General features: G+C 40.7%; 1 protein-coding gene across 1 annotated transcript; it reads right to left on the bottom strand.

The window, feature by feature from the left end:
• Nucleotides 1-6,480: 6,480 nt before the first annotated feature.
• On the bottom strand, nt 6,481-14,872 carry LOC145455098 (ras-related protein Rap-1b-like). The gene is made up of 3 exons (XM_080333047.1): nt 14,390-14,872; nt 12,054-12,275; nt 6,481-9,725 (listed from the first exon to the last, which is right to left on the bottom strand). Exons 1-3 carry the CDS (start codon nt 14,479-14,481, stop codon nt 9,449-9,451), a joined length of 591 nt encoding a protein of 196 aa, XP_080189173.1. The 5' UTR covers nt 14,482-14,872; the 3' UTR covers nt 6,481-9,448.
• Nucleotides 14,873-19,363: the final 4,491 nt, after the last annotated feature.

Here is a 19,363-nt window from a genome sequence, read left to right as displayed (position 1 = left end):
TGACTTGTAACGGCTCAATGCGTGAGCCATAGTAATAATGGTCATCATCATTGGTTTATTAGCAATTTTTATCAGTTCAATACACCACAAAATGCGATACAATGAAAAGACAGGAAGATGTCGAAGCGACTTGGAGTGGTCTATGGAACCAGACACCCACCTAGGCCTAGGCGATGTAAAGAGGAGGCATGCACACTGAATAAAAGTAAAGAAGATAGTATAGAAAAAAGAAAAGCAACAAGAAATAGGGCGGCATGTCATGGAAAGCGAGATCGATAGGTCAGTCGTGGTCCGGTAATCTTGAGGATGGACTGTATTTATTTAAGAGTAATTGCTTGTATTTCGACTTGAATGTGGACAATGGACATGTTCGTCGACTGTCGGATGGCCGGCGGGATACTGTTCCACACATCGGGTCCGGCATATTTTATGGAGCGATGATCTTTTCGGTCGATCATATGATATTTGGACGACGTGGACGCGCGTGTGCTGTACTTGTGCGCTTTTGATTCCGAGGTAAAGAAAAGTCATTGAAATATTCGGGGCAACGACCGCAGTGGAACTGACACATAAACTTGGCGATTTCTAGTTTCGGCATAACATAACATGGTTGGGTTATATTTTTGATCTGAACAAGTCACACACAATGTACAATGCGATAAGACACAATGCGGTGTCATGAACAGATAGGAGGATGTAGCACGACACGCATCAGTAGCGATCCTTTACTCTAACATCCACCTCGGCCTAGAGTGCCCGACAAAGATGCCACTCCTGGGTTTTTCCACCCAGATCTGGGTTTTTTTAGCATCACCTGGGTTTCTGGGTTTTTATCCTTGAAATCTGGGTTTTTTTCAACATCCAGTACGCCAGGTCAGTTTTACGCTCGAAAACTAATTATTAGATTAGTATGGTCGCAATATCGTAAAATGCACGCACTTCAGTCCGCCATTGTCGATGGATTTTGCTGTTATTGTAACGACAGAGTCTTGAGAATCTATTTCACTACTAAAATGAGAGGCTTCGGCTTGATGCGATGGAGCTTCATTGAATGGTAACTTCCAGGTCGCAGAAAGTCATGTTCATATAGGACGATTGCCAGTACCGAACTCGGCACTTGGTGAACTTGGTGAACAATTCGGCATGTATCGATACATATCATGTAACTGTATGGTAGGCTATGCACAAGCACATGAACAGACCAGGTGATGATCCGACTAATATAATCCTATTGTTATCTGAGTATATTTATAGTTCCAACAGGGACACTCAGAGAGAGAGAGAGAGAGAGTTATAGAGTTAGTTGGACACCCTTAGCAAGTTAATCAGGGGCATTGGTTATCAGCACATTCTAACCCTAAGTCCCTAACTCTAACCCTGAATTTCATGATTTGGCAGTTATTTATTTCCACTATACATTGGTCTGTGATTATTCCAAATAAAAGTGATTGTCGTAGGCAGTGGCGTATCCGGGGGGTGGGGGGTGGGGGGGGGGGGGGGGGGGGGGTGGGGGGTTAGGGGGTCGGAACCCCCCCCCCTTTTCAAAATCATAAAAATTGATGTCAAATATAGCCTCTAATATTTGCTAATTTATTAGTTTAACATCTTCGTTTTTACGTATGAAAAGGCAAATATGGCGTCTTAATGTTATTTAAGGGGACTAACACCCCTACAAAATATTGGAATTATGCGCCGAATTAGTCGAAAGGATAAAATAGGTCATTATAATTCGCTAATTCCATACGAATTCTGCGCTTGTTCAGCTACATTTCAGCTGTGGCAATTGCCGACGTTCTCAACCTTCTTCCCTCGATTTCTCTCTCGACTTGCTAAAACGAGAGACGCATTTTAGGAAAATCTAATCTAATTGGCCGACGCGATACGTAATTGGAAAGACGAAGTTGTCGGCAATCAACATCGCTCGCGAATTCGCTGCACCTGCTCGCCATGAAATCCTAATTAAGAATTGCACGCGGCGTGTTGATTGATCAGCGAGACGCAGACACGACGGCACCAGTACGACAATGCTATTCTCAAATCCACATTGTATTCGCGATTATTGGCGAGAAATGGCCTAGGATTGACATTCACATTTCAAAATACAAGCCTAGCAATCCACGTTCTCGATTGTTAGGTGGCTTGCTGTCGTCCAAATACAGGCCTATGTTGTTGCTGAACGGGAGAATTGAGTAGGCCTAGTAGTAAAGTTAACCTAATTATATCGGCTGACAAGTTTCTCTGTCGATCAAGTTATTATCCCAGTGTGTACTCTGTATTAGTTGACTGACTTGCGTGCTTGCAATTAAGGTCTAATTATCTTCGCGCGTACTACACGCTCAGCCGTACGGCTAGTAAAGCCATCGAAAAGCACACATTCGTGTACGACGTACACTGTTCACACCACAACTCTCTGTGGCGATCGCCCTCGTTTATGCTACCGCCCTATTCCGCGCTTGTTCGTCCGCTGCGATACTACCGACCGTGCGCATAATATCGTCAAAACCCAACAAAATCGCGCATCTCTGACCGGAACTAGGCGCTTGAAGACGGGCGGCGTTTGCCGGCTCATGACTAAATGTGAGCATTTACGAATTTCTTTCAATCATACCGTAAAAGAAACCCGATTTTCAGGCAATGTCCGTATCGTATTCGTACATCTCCCATTCACCGCAAATCTCTGTTTATTATTAAACTATAATTTATTAAATATTCACCATGGTGTGGAGGCGAGTGATCGTAATGATGACGTCACAATAGTCAATTTCGTAACGCAAACCCCCCCCCTTTTTCGCGCTCTGGATACGCGCCTGGTCGTAGGATTAATCAATCGATCGAAAGCTACTTTCAATCTGTTCAGGTCGCTGAAAATACATGAAATCATCCTTAGAAATAGGGAACGGATGGCATTGCATTTAACTTTCGCGATGATATAATTAGTACCGGTACACTATTAAGTATTCACGCTGCGCCCCAATTGTTTCATTGCGATGAGTCGAGTGGAAAACACCATGTTTTTTGTGCGATTCGCAGTGTCCAAGCAAAATGTGTATTATGAGCTGTTGTAAATTCAATATCAAAGGCTTCAACGACTGTATGAGTGTATTCGACGACTATCAGGCTGCACTTTAATCTCGTGTCTTTTGAGTGAAATATAGGATCTGGGTTTTTCTGGGTTTATTTCGCCTCCACATCTGGGTTTTTCCGAAATATCCCAGTGGCATCTCTGGTGCCCGATGTCACAGTTCTTTTTCGATGTTGATCTCTTTGAAGCCGCGGCCCTTCCAACTAGTTCGTTTCCATTCATTGTGAGTGCTTTCTTTCGTCGGGTCTTTTTCTGGGCTTTTTTGTCGCCGTAAGAACGGCAACGGCAGGGGAAGAGGAGCCCAGATAAACCTCCGACGGGAATCGAACGCGGTTCGTCTGCGTGCTGGGCGCTTATCGTAATCACTACACTATCTCCCCCGCATATCTTCTGTTTAGGACGCCGAATCTCTTCAGCAGACAGGCCCTTTTGGGGCCCTATCTATGATTCGGAGTACTTTATGCTGTAGTTTTTGCAGTGGCTTGAGTGCAGTTTTACTGGCAGCCCCCCAACAGAGGATGCCATATTCGATTGAATTAAGGATTTAAAGAGTATGAGAAGAACCCATGCTGGCATGAAGCGTCTGAGGCTGTAGAACAGGCTGCACTTCGGTGATAATTTAGTGCGGTTCATCGTCATCATTTTGTTACAGACTTTGTATCAATTTCATCCCAAAATAATCGCGATGCAATGAAAATAAAGGAGGGAGCTAAAATAACTGGTGAAGTATCTTGACCAAATTCCCTCGTTGACCTACAAATATCCACAGTCAGGACAAGAAAAATATGTAAATAGTAGGCATGCATTTATCACAGCACTCAATGACAAATGAAAATGGCAAAAGAAAATGGCAAGCGATGACTGTAATAAGACATTTTCAGCACGGGTACACCTCGTAAACAATAAAATGACAAAAATAATATTTTCAGTTTGACTTTCTGGTCCAGTGGCTCTGTAACCTAATATTATAAGTTCACAAGTAGCGAGTATAGTTCATGCACGGAGATTGTATTAAGTTCGATTTAGTGTTAATAATTTCCCTTTCAAAACACCACAAAATCGCGATACGTTGAAAAGATAGTGAGGAGTCGAAACGACTTGGATTTAGTCTTTGAAATTAGACACCCACCTGTGCCTTTGGCGATGTAAGAGGCATGCACTATGAACTGAACACGCACAGATTGTACACTAAATATTTAAAGTAGTAGGCCTAGAAGACAACATAAACGGACAAGCGACAAAATGAGGTGGCGTGTGGAGTATAACGCAGAGCGAATGTTTGTAGATGTTATACTTGTGTCATCTGACTCCAGAAGGTTACGTTTACAATTCGCTGCGTGTTCCCTTGCATTCGACGACCGGCAATCCACTCCGTGGATTGGCTCGTTGGCTGACGTACCACGAAGCCTGTTTATTGCACACGTATTCGAATATCACACGGACGAATGTTTTGTTTCTGTCTCCACGACTTGTAACTTTATTGAATCAATGTACGACGACGTAACAGTACTTCCGAATTTGTCAATTGACTAGAATGAACCAAATGAATGAACGAACGTCTCTACGTGGTATTACATGCGTATATATATTATAGCCACGAGAGAATATATGCACCAAAACATCGTACGATTTATTTCTCTTATCTTTATTCACACGACTCACACAGGTCTTATCGGTTTTTCACTTCAGGGAAGTCGGTAAGGTTTTATAACACTCCTCATTGATCACTATCACAATTGCGTTAACGATATATTTCGTTAAATGAAGGAAAGCGAGGTCGATATATCAGATCGTGGTCCGGTAATATCGACCGCTAACTATAGTATTTACTCAGAATATAATCTGACGATTATTGATTGATTGATTAAATTATTATTGAATACTCCGATATCTTGATAATTAAAAGTTCATATACATCAAAGTTATAGCCTGGGCTCCAGCCCTCTCAGGGGGTGATTTGGATGTTGATGGGAGCGGAAACTTTCAAGGGTGAAATGGGGGCGCTGGGCTCAGGAGGCGGTATGGGGGCGCTGGCGTCGCAGTAGATGGTGTAGGCCTAGTAGGGACATATGAATAATGATTACCTAGTAGAGCAATAGTTCTATATATCCCTGAGTTCTTTCTCATTGCAAGTAACAATAGACAAAATCTGTCCAGTCTCAAAATTTTTCAACATGCGCGCGACTATATACCGGCGATGTTTGCAACGTGTTTCCATGAATGAAGTGGTTTATTACAAATGTAAAATGAATTGCGCGTACTTGTAGATAGGAAATCCCAGATAAAAAAACACTCTCGTCACGCTAGCTGGGGTAATTTTCAACAAAATGTTTCGAACTATAGGTGTTATCCAGCATCGAACAGCGTGTCGAAATCGCAGAGGCACGTACCACTTCTGAGAGTGAAAGCCCTTCGTACATTAAAGATGCTCTGAAGCTTTTTCGCCAAAATGATCAACTAAATATACGTGTAGTGAGAGCTATAAATGAATATTTTTTCATCGTAGTGTTGAAGGATGATACTATGTTTAGTGTTGTGACTTGAGTGAGCCATAACCTCACATGGGTTGCTTTGTTGGGAATTCATTCATGTTAAAGTCATAAACTGGGTGCAGTACTAAATTCGATGTGAGAGAGCAAAGAGCTATACCACGTTCTCAGTTGATTTACGTACGCCAGATAGTATGAGCCCGTACGCCATGGTTGTTATAATAGCCTACAACAATCTTGATTATATCGTTAATAAGTCGAGTGGTCCTCGAGCGTGTCTAAAGCGTGAAATAGTTACCATATTAAAGCCCCAATCCCAGAACACCGATTGGACTTTGACCACTTACCCATTGTTTTTATTACAGTCCTTAAAATATCGGGAGGGGGGCGTCAGACCTAGACAATGGTGTGATGCTCGAACGTTGGTTTTCGCTAACAAAAGTTAGGTGTAATATTTTATAATTGCATATAACTTTATATAGTGTTGGATCCACCCATTTCGTTTCTTTCATGAGTTTTCTAACTAAATAACAAATTTGTCTTATACCAACGAAACTTCGGAGAGATTCTACGAAATCAAACTTCTTTGCACATAGAGGAATTGAAAATCAAATGTCTAGATATCCTCGTTGAAAGATATGGAAATGTATTGAATTGACTCAAGTCAAAATTTGCTGTGACTCGAAACAGGGTTATCATAAGGCTCCGAGTCACAAACCAATTTGACATATTTAGCTTTAAGTCAAGTCGAGTCATTTTTAATTCACCACCGAGTCAAGTCCGAGTACCGGTCATGGAGCAACTTTCCGAGTCATTGTATTAAGACTCGATCCCGAGTCCAAGTCATCGTGTTTACTGTTCAGTATCAAGTTCAAGTCAGGTTCAACTCACTTTTGTAAAACTCTTGGGTGATATCGAAGACCTCGGATTCATATATTCATTTTTCTCACCGTAAATATGTATATTCCAACAGATCAAAGACAGTTTCTGGGCCAATTTTTCAATTGTCGGTTCTGATATATGAGACTTGATCATAATAATATGTTGAGTCATGTGAAATGATTCGATTACAAGTCGATTCAATATAGCCAACAGATTGATTAAAGTCGAATCGATTGATTTTCCATTTTACGAAAATGACTCAAGTCGAGCCAACGAAATCTTGCGAATCGAGTCTGACCGCAGTCGAGTCATGACATTACAACCCTGACTCGAAATGACTTGATCTCAACACTGGTAAAAGCTGAAAAATTCCGAAATTCCCTATGACAAAATTGTTCTTGTAATATCGCATGAACATGAGAAGCAGTAGGTCTATACATAGGGTTGCATTTAAAACAAACGGCGTTTAAAAAACTTTGTTTAATAGATGCTTTGAACAGCTGTGTTTTAAACAAATGCCTTTTCGAAAAAACAAAAATGTGTTTTCTTTCAAGCTTTGTCTAATTATTCCATAATTGTGTAAATACTTCCGAAAAACCATGTAGTATGATCCTACGGAGGTTTTGCACCCAAAATAGTCGACGTATACGATGTGGGGTGGCTGGAACCCTCGGAATTGTCGTCGGTTCCACAGTGTTTGCATGTAGATATTGATCATTGGTCGGAATGAGTGTTCTGATGAGGACCGTAAAATGCTGCATAACGATGTAGTCCTGATTAAAGATATTTTTGGTCTGTTTATGACAGTATTCGGTAGCCCTTTTTCGTCGAAGGAGACATATTTACTCTATATTTTCAATTTTCAAATTTCAATCCACTGTGACGTCACAATGAAATATACGTGACGTAATGGCTAAAAACAACAGCAACAAAAAATAAAAGCATGCTTTAAACAAGGGCCTTGTTTTAAACATGTTTGTTTTAAATTGATTTTTGTTTTAAATGCAACCCTATCTATACTGGTAACTCAGGCTCATGTCATGCCTTATAGTGCTGCAGGCTACTAGTGCATCAAGTGCACTATCCGTCAACGCACAGTTGCACAGTGTATGGTGATGAACTACGTAATAAACTATACTTGGAATTGAAATATTTTACTGATATTAGACTGAGAATCCTCAGTCTTTACTTTGCGAGTAACAGCGACGCCGATAGGCGAATAACACAAAAGCCGTAGCTCGTGTTCCATGACGTCTTAGATAGGCGTCCGCCACTATCAATTTCGGCTGGGTTCTGTACTGCCAAACCGTCTTTGCAAATTTCCTTATTAATTCCCATGATTTGATTTTACAGTCAATGTGCTGACCAGTCAAATCTTAATGTCACGTTTAGGGTTGCATTTAAAACAAACATGTTTAAAACATTACCCGTGTTTAAAACATGTTTTTATTGTTTTTTCTTCAGTCATGACGTTACGGATCTTTAATTGTGACGCCACAATGGATTGAAATTAACTATTGAAAACATGGGATAAATATGGCTCCTATGTCTCCTATCTTAAACGGACCAGTCCAAAAATATATTTGGTCAGGACTACACATCGTTTTGTAATATTTTTACGTTTGGCGGTCATGACCAACACAACATCCATTCCGTACCAATGATCTATATCTACGTACTATAATTGTTGATCCGACGACGATTTTGAGGTTTCCAACACTTTCATATCGTATACGTTGAGTATACCGGGTGCCAATTACCGTAGGCTCATACTACATGTTGTTACAAAAGTATTTACATAATTATGAAATTATAACACAACGCTTGAAAAAAACACAATTTTGTATTTTTTTAATGATCATTTGTTTTAAATGCAACCCTAGTCATATAACCATTGAAATATACAAAATTGCAACACCGATTTCAGTTGACGACCATCATATTTTAAACCGACTCCGTAACGCAGTAATCCTTCTGATTCATACATACAAGTGAAGTCTGATACATTACTTCGACTAACTGAGCCGAGAAACGTTCCCGATTCGATTCCCCGGCAATGTGTGCTATCAATACCAGCACTCGAAAGAAAGCGACTGCAAGTAGTTGCTGTTATGTGAGGCGGCAATAATTGAGTATAGAAACACACCACGTTGACAAATTGCTTGGAGGTATAGTAACGTAACAATATGTAAATTGTGTCAGGCGCTCCTACTCGTTCGCACCGCTGAAGCACATTTCGTGAAATAGGATTCTGTAGTAGCAAGACCCAGATTATGTAGAGGCTGCCCTGTCCTTTAAGTAGCGTTGCATTTAAAACAAATGGTTGTTTAAAACACTTTGTTTAAAGCATGTTTTAAACAGTGTGTTAAACAAACGTATTTTTTTGAAAACGGAATTGTGTTTTTTAAAAGTTGTATAATTATGCCATATTTGTGTAAATACTTTATAAAAAACATGTTGTATGAGCCTACGGACTATTACAACCCGATGTAGCAGACGTATACGATATAGGATTGCTGGAACCAGCGAAACAGCTATAGTATAATAGCTATAGTACGTATATACAGGTCATTGGTACGGATTGAATATTCTGATGATGATGACCGCCGACTGTAAAAATGCTGCATGACGACGTAGTCCTGGTTAAAAATACTCTTGGTCCGTATATGACAGGCGTTGGAAGCCTATTTCGTCAAAGGACCTATATTTACCCTATATTTTCAATTGTCAATGTCAATCCACTATGACGTCACATTTGTATATTCGTTACGTCACTGCTTACAAAAACAAAAGTAACAATAAAAAACATGTTTTAAACAAGGGCCCTGTTTTAAACATGCTTGTTTTAAATCGATTTTTGTTTTAAGTGCGACCCTACCTTTTAGTATACGTGGATGATGTTCAAGCAGTGAATAGGTAATTACAGCATCAACGAATGCAAACAATCACATAACTACAACGCCGCCCTACAACGCATGTGCATACTATATCCAAATCACATTACTAAGCATTGATTACACGACTTGGCAAAGTTTTGGGAACTCTTCTTTTTAGACGAGTTATTCCTGTCCTTCTCGCTCCGTTGAAATAGTATAATATTATTCGCCGCAGTAGTGAATATCTCGTCAGTGTGCTCTTTGCTTTTGGCTGAGGTTTCCAAAAATGCGCAGTGCGGCCATTTCGATGCCAGATCCTCCCCTTCTTCCGTGGCGACCTCTCGCAAATTCTGTAGATCACTTTTGTTTCCGACTAGAATAACCGGCACGGAGTTTCTGCGAGGGGTATTTGGGATTAAAATTCGGAAAATTACGCAGCGAAATCTGTACCTGGAGATGGTCAGTTTGGCAGATATCACGAATATTATCATGTCTCATGCATGTGGCCCACACCCACCCCCTTTGCTTGACGCAGTCCCATCACGAATTGCTCACGGACCCACAACCTAATAGCCAAATATGAGAATATAGTATCCAATGCAGGTAGTGATTTGGCGTTACAAATAATTTAGATTTCATTTATATAGATATATTCAGATAGCACGCAATTATTTTTTATGACACGCCAAATCATTTGACTCGATATAATTAGCAACTCAAAAAAGTGAAACAAGGAACTTTCTAATGGAAAATTATGACTCCCCCATGACGTGAAGCCTTCAGTTCGCGATGGCTTTGTCAACGAGCTGAGTTGTTACCGTAATTATGCTATGCACCAGTGTTGGGATCAAGTCACTACCTTCGAGTCACGAGTCCATTCGAGTCATTGTAAATTTTGACTCGAGTCAAGTCAAGTCCATCGATTTTTGAAAGTGATTCGAGTCAAGTCAAGTCACTCCATTTTTGGAGGTGACTCGAGTCAAGTCGAGTCAAGTCAAGTCAAGTCAAGTCAAGTCACGAGTCAAGTCAAAATTCAAGTCAAGTTGCCTTTTCGGTGTATGAGGCATGATTACATCATTGAATTTTGCTAGATGTCTGAAATACATATTGAGTGGTCATTGATTCTGAACCGATGAACGTATATAGAGTTGAATATACACGCGAGAATGCGCTGTTTCGCTCACATATTCGTAGAATTGGTAAACTACGTAAGTAATTGCATGGCCTCAGTTGATAGTTACCAGCCAAAATAGAGAATAGAGAATTGATTGAGAACGAATCGATAAGATGTAATACATCACCCTTTTACAAATTGATATGATACAATTCGAGCCTGCGCCAATGATTGGGGACTCTATAAACTATCTTCGAATTCAATTTCAATAAAACAAGAGGTTTGGTTAAGGTGAAAAAAGAAACAGACATTTTTCCATTCAATCACTAGTTTACGACAACGTAAGCTGTAAGCTGCGATCACTTCGTTTGCGGTCAATTTATTTGTGAGAGAACAATGGAGGCCCAATAAAACGCACGAACATTGAATTATTGGTCGCTCTCATGGGTTTACACCAGCGTTTCGCGAACAATCCGAACATATGGAAGATACAGTGATATTTATGGACACCGATTCCTTGATGACTTGAAATTGACTCGTGAATTTTGCTCCGAGTCACGAGTCAATCCACATTTCTGATACGCCGAGTCAAGTCAAGTCAAGTCATTTTAGCAAAGTGACTCGAGTCAAGTCAAGTCATACGAAAAAGGTGACTCGAGTCCGACTCGAGTCAATTCATGACTCGAGACATCACATCACTGCTATACACCAGTGCTCTTCAACCTTTCTTGGAGTGGTGCACCCTTCAAAGTTTAAGCTGTGACTTATGCACCCCTGTCAAGTAATACTACATAAATTGCATGTTGCGACTGAAACGAAAAGCTCATCAGTCTTATCTGCCTGCCAACAATTTGCCACATATCGGTGTTCACGGTGCTTAATATATGCGTAAGGCCCGAAAAAGATCGTCACTTACATATGACCCAAATTAGTCAATTATGGTGGCTCATTCCTAAGCGGGACGACAAAACCTCGAGTTTCACCGGCTGGATATAAACCACTGATTTCGAGTGTAAATATTCTGATGCACCAGTGTGCGTCCTTTTGTACTCGTGCACCCCGTGTAGACTTTCATGCACCCTGGGGTGCTCCGTGCACATCGGTTGAAGAGCACTGCTATACACCATATACATCACGGCTCATTATGACTGACGTTAAACTCATATACAATGCGTTCAATTTCTTATTGATTTCACTGATGTATTTTTCGTTTCTTTAAAGTTTATCCCAGAATCGAAATCAGTCCGGTAAGGTGTAACTGCAATTGTCTGCTTACGGATGAGCAGATTTTTGTAATTTTGTAGGAGGAGAAAACTGGAATACGTCATGTTCTTCTCAGGGGTGACGACGCGAAAAAAGATAAGAACCGCGCAAGTATCAATGTACAAGTACAGTATAGGCAGTTAGGCACGTGAATCCGATATTAGTGGGTTGTGATTATGCGTATTATTATTATTATCTAACAGTGACTATGAGGTTATGTGCGAGTCTGAAATAAATTGTCCATTATCATGCTAGGCGAGTAGGCTCTGAGATACCACTAAGTAATAAGTATAGGTCTGCATAGCGAAGGGTAAAACCCAAAATCATGAAATGAATGTTTCCCTTACGTTTTTATTTTGATTATTTCTTCGCGAATCATCTGGGCATCAACAAATGTAGTCTTGTCGGCAACGGAGTAGACAAGAATGAAGCCTTGTCCCTCGCCAATTTGCACATCCCTCATTTGCGCGAACTGATCCAAGCCGGCGGTATCCAGCAGCTCAAGAGAGCACATTTCTCCATCGAACTCGATAGTTTTGCGGTGTACTTCTTCCACAGTGGGCTCATATCTGTACCATACAAATGTTGCATCCATCATAAACTATATTATCGTCACCGTCGTGTTCGATTTATACTTGTAATATATGTATGGATCGCAAGAGCGTAATGATAAATGTATGTAGTATATATATTGTTTGATGATGAAAAAGAGTGGCACCTATCACCGTTATAGGTCCTGTGCGCCACGACATTAATCAATTATCATGTGACAATAAATCAAATTAAACGGCCATAAATCAGCACATATTTACCAACGCATCTCAAAATGCTTGGGTCAGTTAGTAGGGTGGCAATAGCCTAATGATTTATTTATTTCCTATATAAATTCATAGACGCTTAAACGCCGGACGCGTACCACCGCGACTTTTTCCGATGTAACTATTGGGATATTAAATTCAGTATATAACAAAAAATTCAGAATTATACATCAAGTATTTTGGTCTGATACAAAATACGCCTGATTAAACTGAGGCGTACAATTCGGGCCAAATTACGGGCCTAACCTATCATCTGGAACAATCAAATGCTCTAATAATTCAAAAATCAATATCCTCCATCTCTTTGTCAAAAATTTCGACTAGGACTTGCAATGGACGCCTTAATGGTCTAGGCTAGATCGGACAATGTATTCTCAAGGCGTGGTCAGACTATTACTACATTTGCATTGATTAGGGTAACCATACGTCCGCCTTTTTCAGGCTCTTCAAAATGTCCTCCAAGGACGCCTCAATGTCACTCTTTTTGGGAATTCGTCCTCCTTTACAGCTTTTAGAGCTAAGATAGTGGTTAGATTCGAGAAAATGGGCATAAATGACGCTAAATAGGAAATTCGTGGTTCGAACGAAAGTGACGACTTTTTAAAAAAAACTGTATTTCCGGATTCGAGCCGGAAAGTTGGCCTTTTTTGTAGTCAACCAACCAAATTTACCATTCTTTCCGAATTATACTCCACAATTCCAAGTCTGAAAATTTTGAAAAAGTGTCCTCCTTTCCCGATTCCAAAATATGGTAACCTTAGCATTGATCAGAGTGAAAAACCGGTTAACTAGAGGCAGATATTACCTCATTTACTGTAGCCACCACCCCAATCGGACGGATTTGGTTTTAATGACATAACATATATATCAAATCAATATAGATCCGGTATACGCCTGCTAGATTTTTTACGTTTAGACAACGATGCATTCTTTGTATCAATGTCGTTGATGTCAATACTTGTTTGGTTGATTGAGTGCATTCGCTGACTACCTATGTCTGGTGTACTTCGTTCTTGCTATAGTATGATTGCGTTCAAAGCTCACAGCAAAGAGTCACTAAATATTCACAGAGGGAAAGCTGAATATTTCGAGCAAGCTTTCTAACAAAGCAAGTAATTTTTGAAATAGACAAGGTACATGCTTGTTTAGTGCTAAATTTCATTTCATGCTTCCAGCGCCAATCGGAGAGTTGTCCGAAGTTGAAATGTAAAGAATTTCAACCACAGATGTTATAATGACGTGAAAATTAGAACATATGGAAAAGGTACACAATACAGAGCCTATGCCAAGGTTCGTTTTCGAAAGCGAACCTCCAAATTTCCGAGGTTCACACATAGAACGCGAACGTGAACCTCCCGTTCACACCATCCTCAGCAGCTGTATCTATATCATATATTAATCTGAAATTGATTTGAATGGCGATGAGCCAAACATGTCTATTATTCAAAGCCTATTTAGTATAAGCGATTGGCATTTATCGTTGCTAGAGTAAGTCATTAAGCAAGCTTGGAGTGGAATAAATTTAGCAATAAATATCAATATATTGTTTGTTACTATATTGAAGTCTTGTATACTTCTAAACGTCTCTTTACCAGTCTGCTCAATTTGCGTAGTATTATTTATATACAGCCCAGCATATTTTCAGCACTTTATCCATACGCATGCCGTAGCATTGCGATACACAGACGCGCTATTTCAGTGGCACTCAGTCACTGAGATCATGCGATCCCATCATTATTAATATTACACAATATTCCGATGCATGTTATTCGTCAAATTCGATCTTTGTACCTTCGTCGAGTGAGCACCGGGCGATACCGTATATACGAGCCAAATATTTTCTATGCAGTATGAATGCTAGCTACCTGCTTTCAAAGATATCTCGCATAAACTGCGTGGTCAGCGACGTTTTTCCAACTCCGCCGGAGCCCATCAACACAATTTTAACGTGCCTCATTGCTGCTCTACGCTAGTTTCATCACCTGCGGTGTATTCACTAACCTATTTAGGACTCGTATTCGATCAAAGTGAATAGTATATGTTCGTTGTAAACCTTTTCCATGAATTTCTGGAAAGAAACGAAACGAATTTTAGTTGATATTATAATATGCTTGGTCTACCATCGGCACGATCGAAAGTTTGGAACAATTAAATATAGTCAGTAGAGCTATAGGGAAATGGTGAATGAAATCTCTAACATGACATAAACTGAAAATCATCGCGAATTCGTGATAAATTAGCGAATAACGCGACGATGAAGTGATAAAGGAAAACTAATCAATCGCCACGTGGGACACATCAGCGTTCTACGAAATGAATGCTGGCGCTGCATAAATCAATGCCTATAGTATCAATCAGAAGTACTATTTATGAACCAGTGCTTTCCAACCTTTTTGAGCACCATCGTCACTTTTTTTGTAAAAGTATTTTCATCCGCACAAACCACAGACAATTGTAATATAAAAAGAAAATGAGGATACGTAACAATATTTCAATCAGATATGCAACAAGTAGGCTACTGATTTAGGTTTTGTACAAGAACGTCTGGTGCTTTTGATTACGTAATAATTATAGTGCGCAAATATCAATTCACTACGGCTGATGCGAGACAAAGTTATTCGATTAGTGGTGAGTCGTAACCAGGGCTTTGGAGCAGCCGTAAATTTGCATTGCTCCAGCTCCGGCTCCGGAGCATTCTTCTATCATACACTAGATCCGGCTTCAGCTCCGGAGCCGCATTATTACCACTGCTCCTGCTCCAGCTCCGGCTTCGGCTGTGAAAACTATCGAAGGTGTCTGTCTATATCAGGGGTGGGCAACCCGCGTAAAGGTTTTGAGTAGCCCGCGAGCTAATTTCCCATTATACTATCGAAATCCTTTTATATTATCGAAATTGAATTGCTCAGATTGTATACTTGCAAAGCCAACCAAAAATAATTATGATTAGTCTGGCCGCGACACTTGGGATGTTGATGACTAAAATATCAGTTACGACGCATTGGCAGATCCAGGTACCAGTCACATTTTTAGTAAATCGCCGTACATTACAATAAACTAAAAGAGTAGTAAAATTTTTCTTCACGCTTCGCGTGTCTAATTGTCACACGATTTCTTGCTTTGTAGCCTACCCCCTCCTGAAAATGAAAAAAGCGCCTGATTTAGCCGATTGAGTCAAACTATATTCGCAATTACGAGAGAACGTCTTCTCGCGTTTGTGCTCGCAGAAAGATCGTCGACGATGAAATGTAGGCACAAAATGATTGTCGTATATTAGCGGAAATCTTCGATATCGATATGTCCAGATGCCGAATAGTCCTGTCTTTGCAAACTGAGCCCAGCGGGCGCTATACAGTCGACCCGCAATATACCCAAGTAATAATAATATTAATTTTTAAAATTTTACGCGCCTGGCGCGGCTAGTGGGCAGCGCACTCGTTCGTCAATTTCATGTGGCCCGTTAGCCGAAAAGGTTGGCCACCCCTGGTCTATATAGATTAGTAATTCGCCCGTAGGTTAGTTATCAATAGTAATCTAGAGTCTGTCAGCCGTCAGTAACATCGGATGCAGCAACGAAGACATAGGTGCCACTGTGTAGGCTTGTGACGTCATAATGAATACTTGTCAATCGTCATTAACATCATAGTTGTACTAGAACGCACTTTAGACCATGCCATTGCTGTGTACAGTATGAAAATTCTGATGCGGCGTTTTAACACTGGCACTGTACTCGGTAACATTAAGCCATACAGCTCAATTCAATCTTTAAATAAGTGATTATTATTCAAATGTAACCGTAGTAAGAGCAATATGGGCGGACATCACGACCTGATCAATAGAAATTCGATTTGTACCAAATGGCCAATGGTTTGACGTTCGATATTGGTGTACCAGTCCATCCAGTGTCGATCAAGTTTATCGGAATATAATATTTTCCCGTTGAAACGAATCGAATAATCGAATTAAACACTGTGCCATGCACATCGCGCCATGCCCATAACGAATTAAACTATGCAGCATGCACATTGCACATTTACAAGTCACAATGCACGATAATCCGGGAATACTAGAGTATCAAGCAGACATCAAGAATGAATTTACGAAACAGATGATTACAAATTGGAAATCGCGTATCAAATCAGTAATTTTCCTCCAACATAAAATACCATGGGGACCTTATCGCATTGAGTAGCTCGCACCGCGACAATTGTTCGCTCAGTGTATCGGCATTTTGGGCTAATATTCTGCCATCCCCTATTCACGCTCGAAAATCCTTACTGGAGTGAATGACGATCATGCGCAGTAATGAATCCCAATTCGCATAATTGCATACTCAATACCACTGTCTAATTTCGCGGCCCGATTAAAGAACTATCACAAAAGAACGAGTATTTGCTCATCCGATTCATAGCAACGATGAGATGGAATTTCTCGGCTCGTGCTCGTCATATCGACATGTGCAACGAAATCACGTTTTTATCCTCTCTCCCATTTCGCGTAATACATAGTGATCATTATTTTCGAACCGAACAATTGGCCAACAAGGTTGCGCTGATGATGAAATTGCGGGTATGCCGAATACCCACAATACTCACAGGCATATCTAGCATACCGAGGTTCGAACATATGACTGCTCTGCTGTTAAATAGGTACCCAGGAACATGGTTAGTCGGAATAGGTAGCGCCAAAGAGGAAAAGATTCTTAATTTCGCGAAGGCCTGCTGTTGAATTATGTGAACTCAGCAGATATGGTCGTTGCATATATAATAGCATCTTATGAAATACGTCGGAGCCGGAGCTACCCCTTAAATACCTAGCTCCTGCTCCTGCTCCGGCTGAATTTTATGTAGAGCTCCGGCTCCGGCTCCAGCTCCGGTAAAAATGCACGGCTCCGGGGCTCCGGCTCCGGCTCCAAAGCCCTGGTCCTAACTCAAAAAAGTTTTTACAATTGCTTGAGGGACCCACTGCACTTGAAGTTACTATTAGATTTATATGAATTAATCCACGCCGGAAAAAGTAACAATTATTCACGATTTTTATCCGCAAGCATCCGGATTTTCATCTGCACTCATCATCACCACGTTTGTCATCCACACAAGTGCGTACCATCCTACAGGTTGAAAAGCACTGTTTAGGCTATAGTTACTAGCCAGTAGCGCCATTCCATATAATAACAGAGATTTTCCACAACGCGCACATAACTCCATGTTTCCTATCTCGAATATATGTAAAAACGCTTCTTATCGAGAAAATTGTATTGCATATGTATAATATATATCTCGTTTCAGGGCCGTGTAAAGTAAGTAGCTGTGGTACAGTCAAACTGCACCTTCTCAGTTGGAAAGTGTTGACGGGAAATTCGACTGGATTACGATGCACGCTTCCAATAAGTTACACAGTTGCAGGTGAGAACACCGCAGGGCATTTGATTCCATGCAATACAACATGCCGTGTTCCCTGCTTCAAAATTCGTTTCCTTCCTGGTCATACCCTGTTCTAATCACCGAGTGCTCCCTATCTCTTTAACTATGTCGAACCCTGTGCGCAGTTTACCCTTTACTGATTCAACTTCCTTTTCGGTTGGAAGACGGGTATGCGCAGTGCGCACGGCCAGCGATCCGTATGCCTTATTGACAGGAAATCAGAAATATGAAACGACTTGTCGCAGCGCAATGAGAAATGCAAATGCGTCGCACAATAAAGGAAGGAGAGCGATAGTTTGTCAAACGGCGAGACAGTATATGTTTGTCGAACCCGATGTGGGAAAATTTCGCTTGTGCTGAGACATGCAGTATTTACGGGCATCAGCAAAATTGAATTGAAAAACAAAAGGAAGTTACTGTCACAAGGATGTAGTCACATGCCAAAATAGGTGATGTGCACGAGCTATTAGCCTACTTCTGACACGATCTGTGGCTAATTTTGTTTGACTAATGCAGCGAATCGGATCCAAGTATCTGTGTACACTGCGTGCAGTACATATAGTGTGTACGACTTGTCTTCGATTGGCCAATTTGCACTGCTCATCAATCCAAGGCTTTTGAAACAATGTTCGAATCCCAATATATTTGCTACATCTTGAACCACTAATAAATGAAACTTGATGCAAGTTTGGAAGCCGAAGTCGAACTGGTATCAGTAAAAGAAGTGATTGGGAATATATAGGTGGATGTCAATGTGTCAATTACCCTGATGATGCAACGAGTAACGCCTTGAGTAAATTTTACGGGGTGGTGTGTAAAAAATGTGTACCATATAGTTTAATATATGTCAACAAGCAAGAGAATCATATAAATGTCAAATATATTTGACTCAAGAGGTTTTCACTGACTCGCACCAGGAGCGAGCGTGAGTGAATGCGGACAACCATAGATACAAAAAATCGGAATGAATTCAGTCAATAACAGAAGTAAACATACTCACAAACAGCGTAAAGCAACGCATGGCTAAACTACGATAAGGAACGAATACAGTTCACAATACAACAACACAGACGTATGCGCAGATTGCGCACGCTACTCTATGCCCCGGCGATGTCGAGACGTTCTGTCTGGCGACACAGAGAATTATAAAATCCAGTTTTGTGAACGTTGGTCGAATCGAATGACAGTTGGATGAAAAAGATATGACAACGAGCAGCTTTCGTAAATTGATAATTAATCAATAGATTAATTGGGACACCGATGAGGCATTGAAAGACAGCGAAGGTGGTCTTCATAGCCGGTTTCACTTCGGCGCAATTGCGTACATCTTATAGAACAGAATGGTATACTGGACACTTGCTTTCAGTCACGACCGTAGCGTAAACGTACGAAGCATTGCGTTTCGCTGATTTAGCTTTC

The sequence above is a fragment of the Botryllus schlosseri genome, chromosome 14, assembly GCF_051294905.1.
Source record: "Botryllus schlosseri isolate E-star chromosome 14, Bs_hap1, whole genome shotgun sequence".
Taxonomy (NCBI): domain Eukaryota; kingdom Metazoa; phylum Chordata; class Ascidiacea; order Stolidobranchia; family Styelidae; genus Botryllus; species Botryllus schlosseri.
The sequence above is the reverse complement of the archived record's forward strand: the minus strand, read 5'-3'. Positions and strand labels throughout refer to the sequence as shown.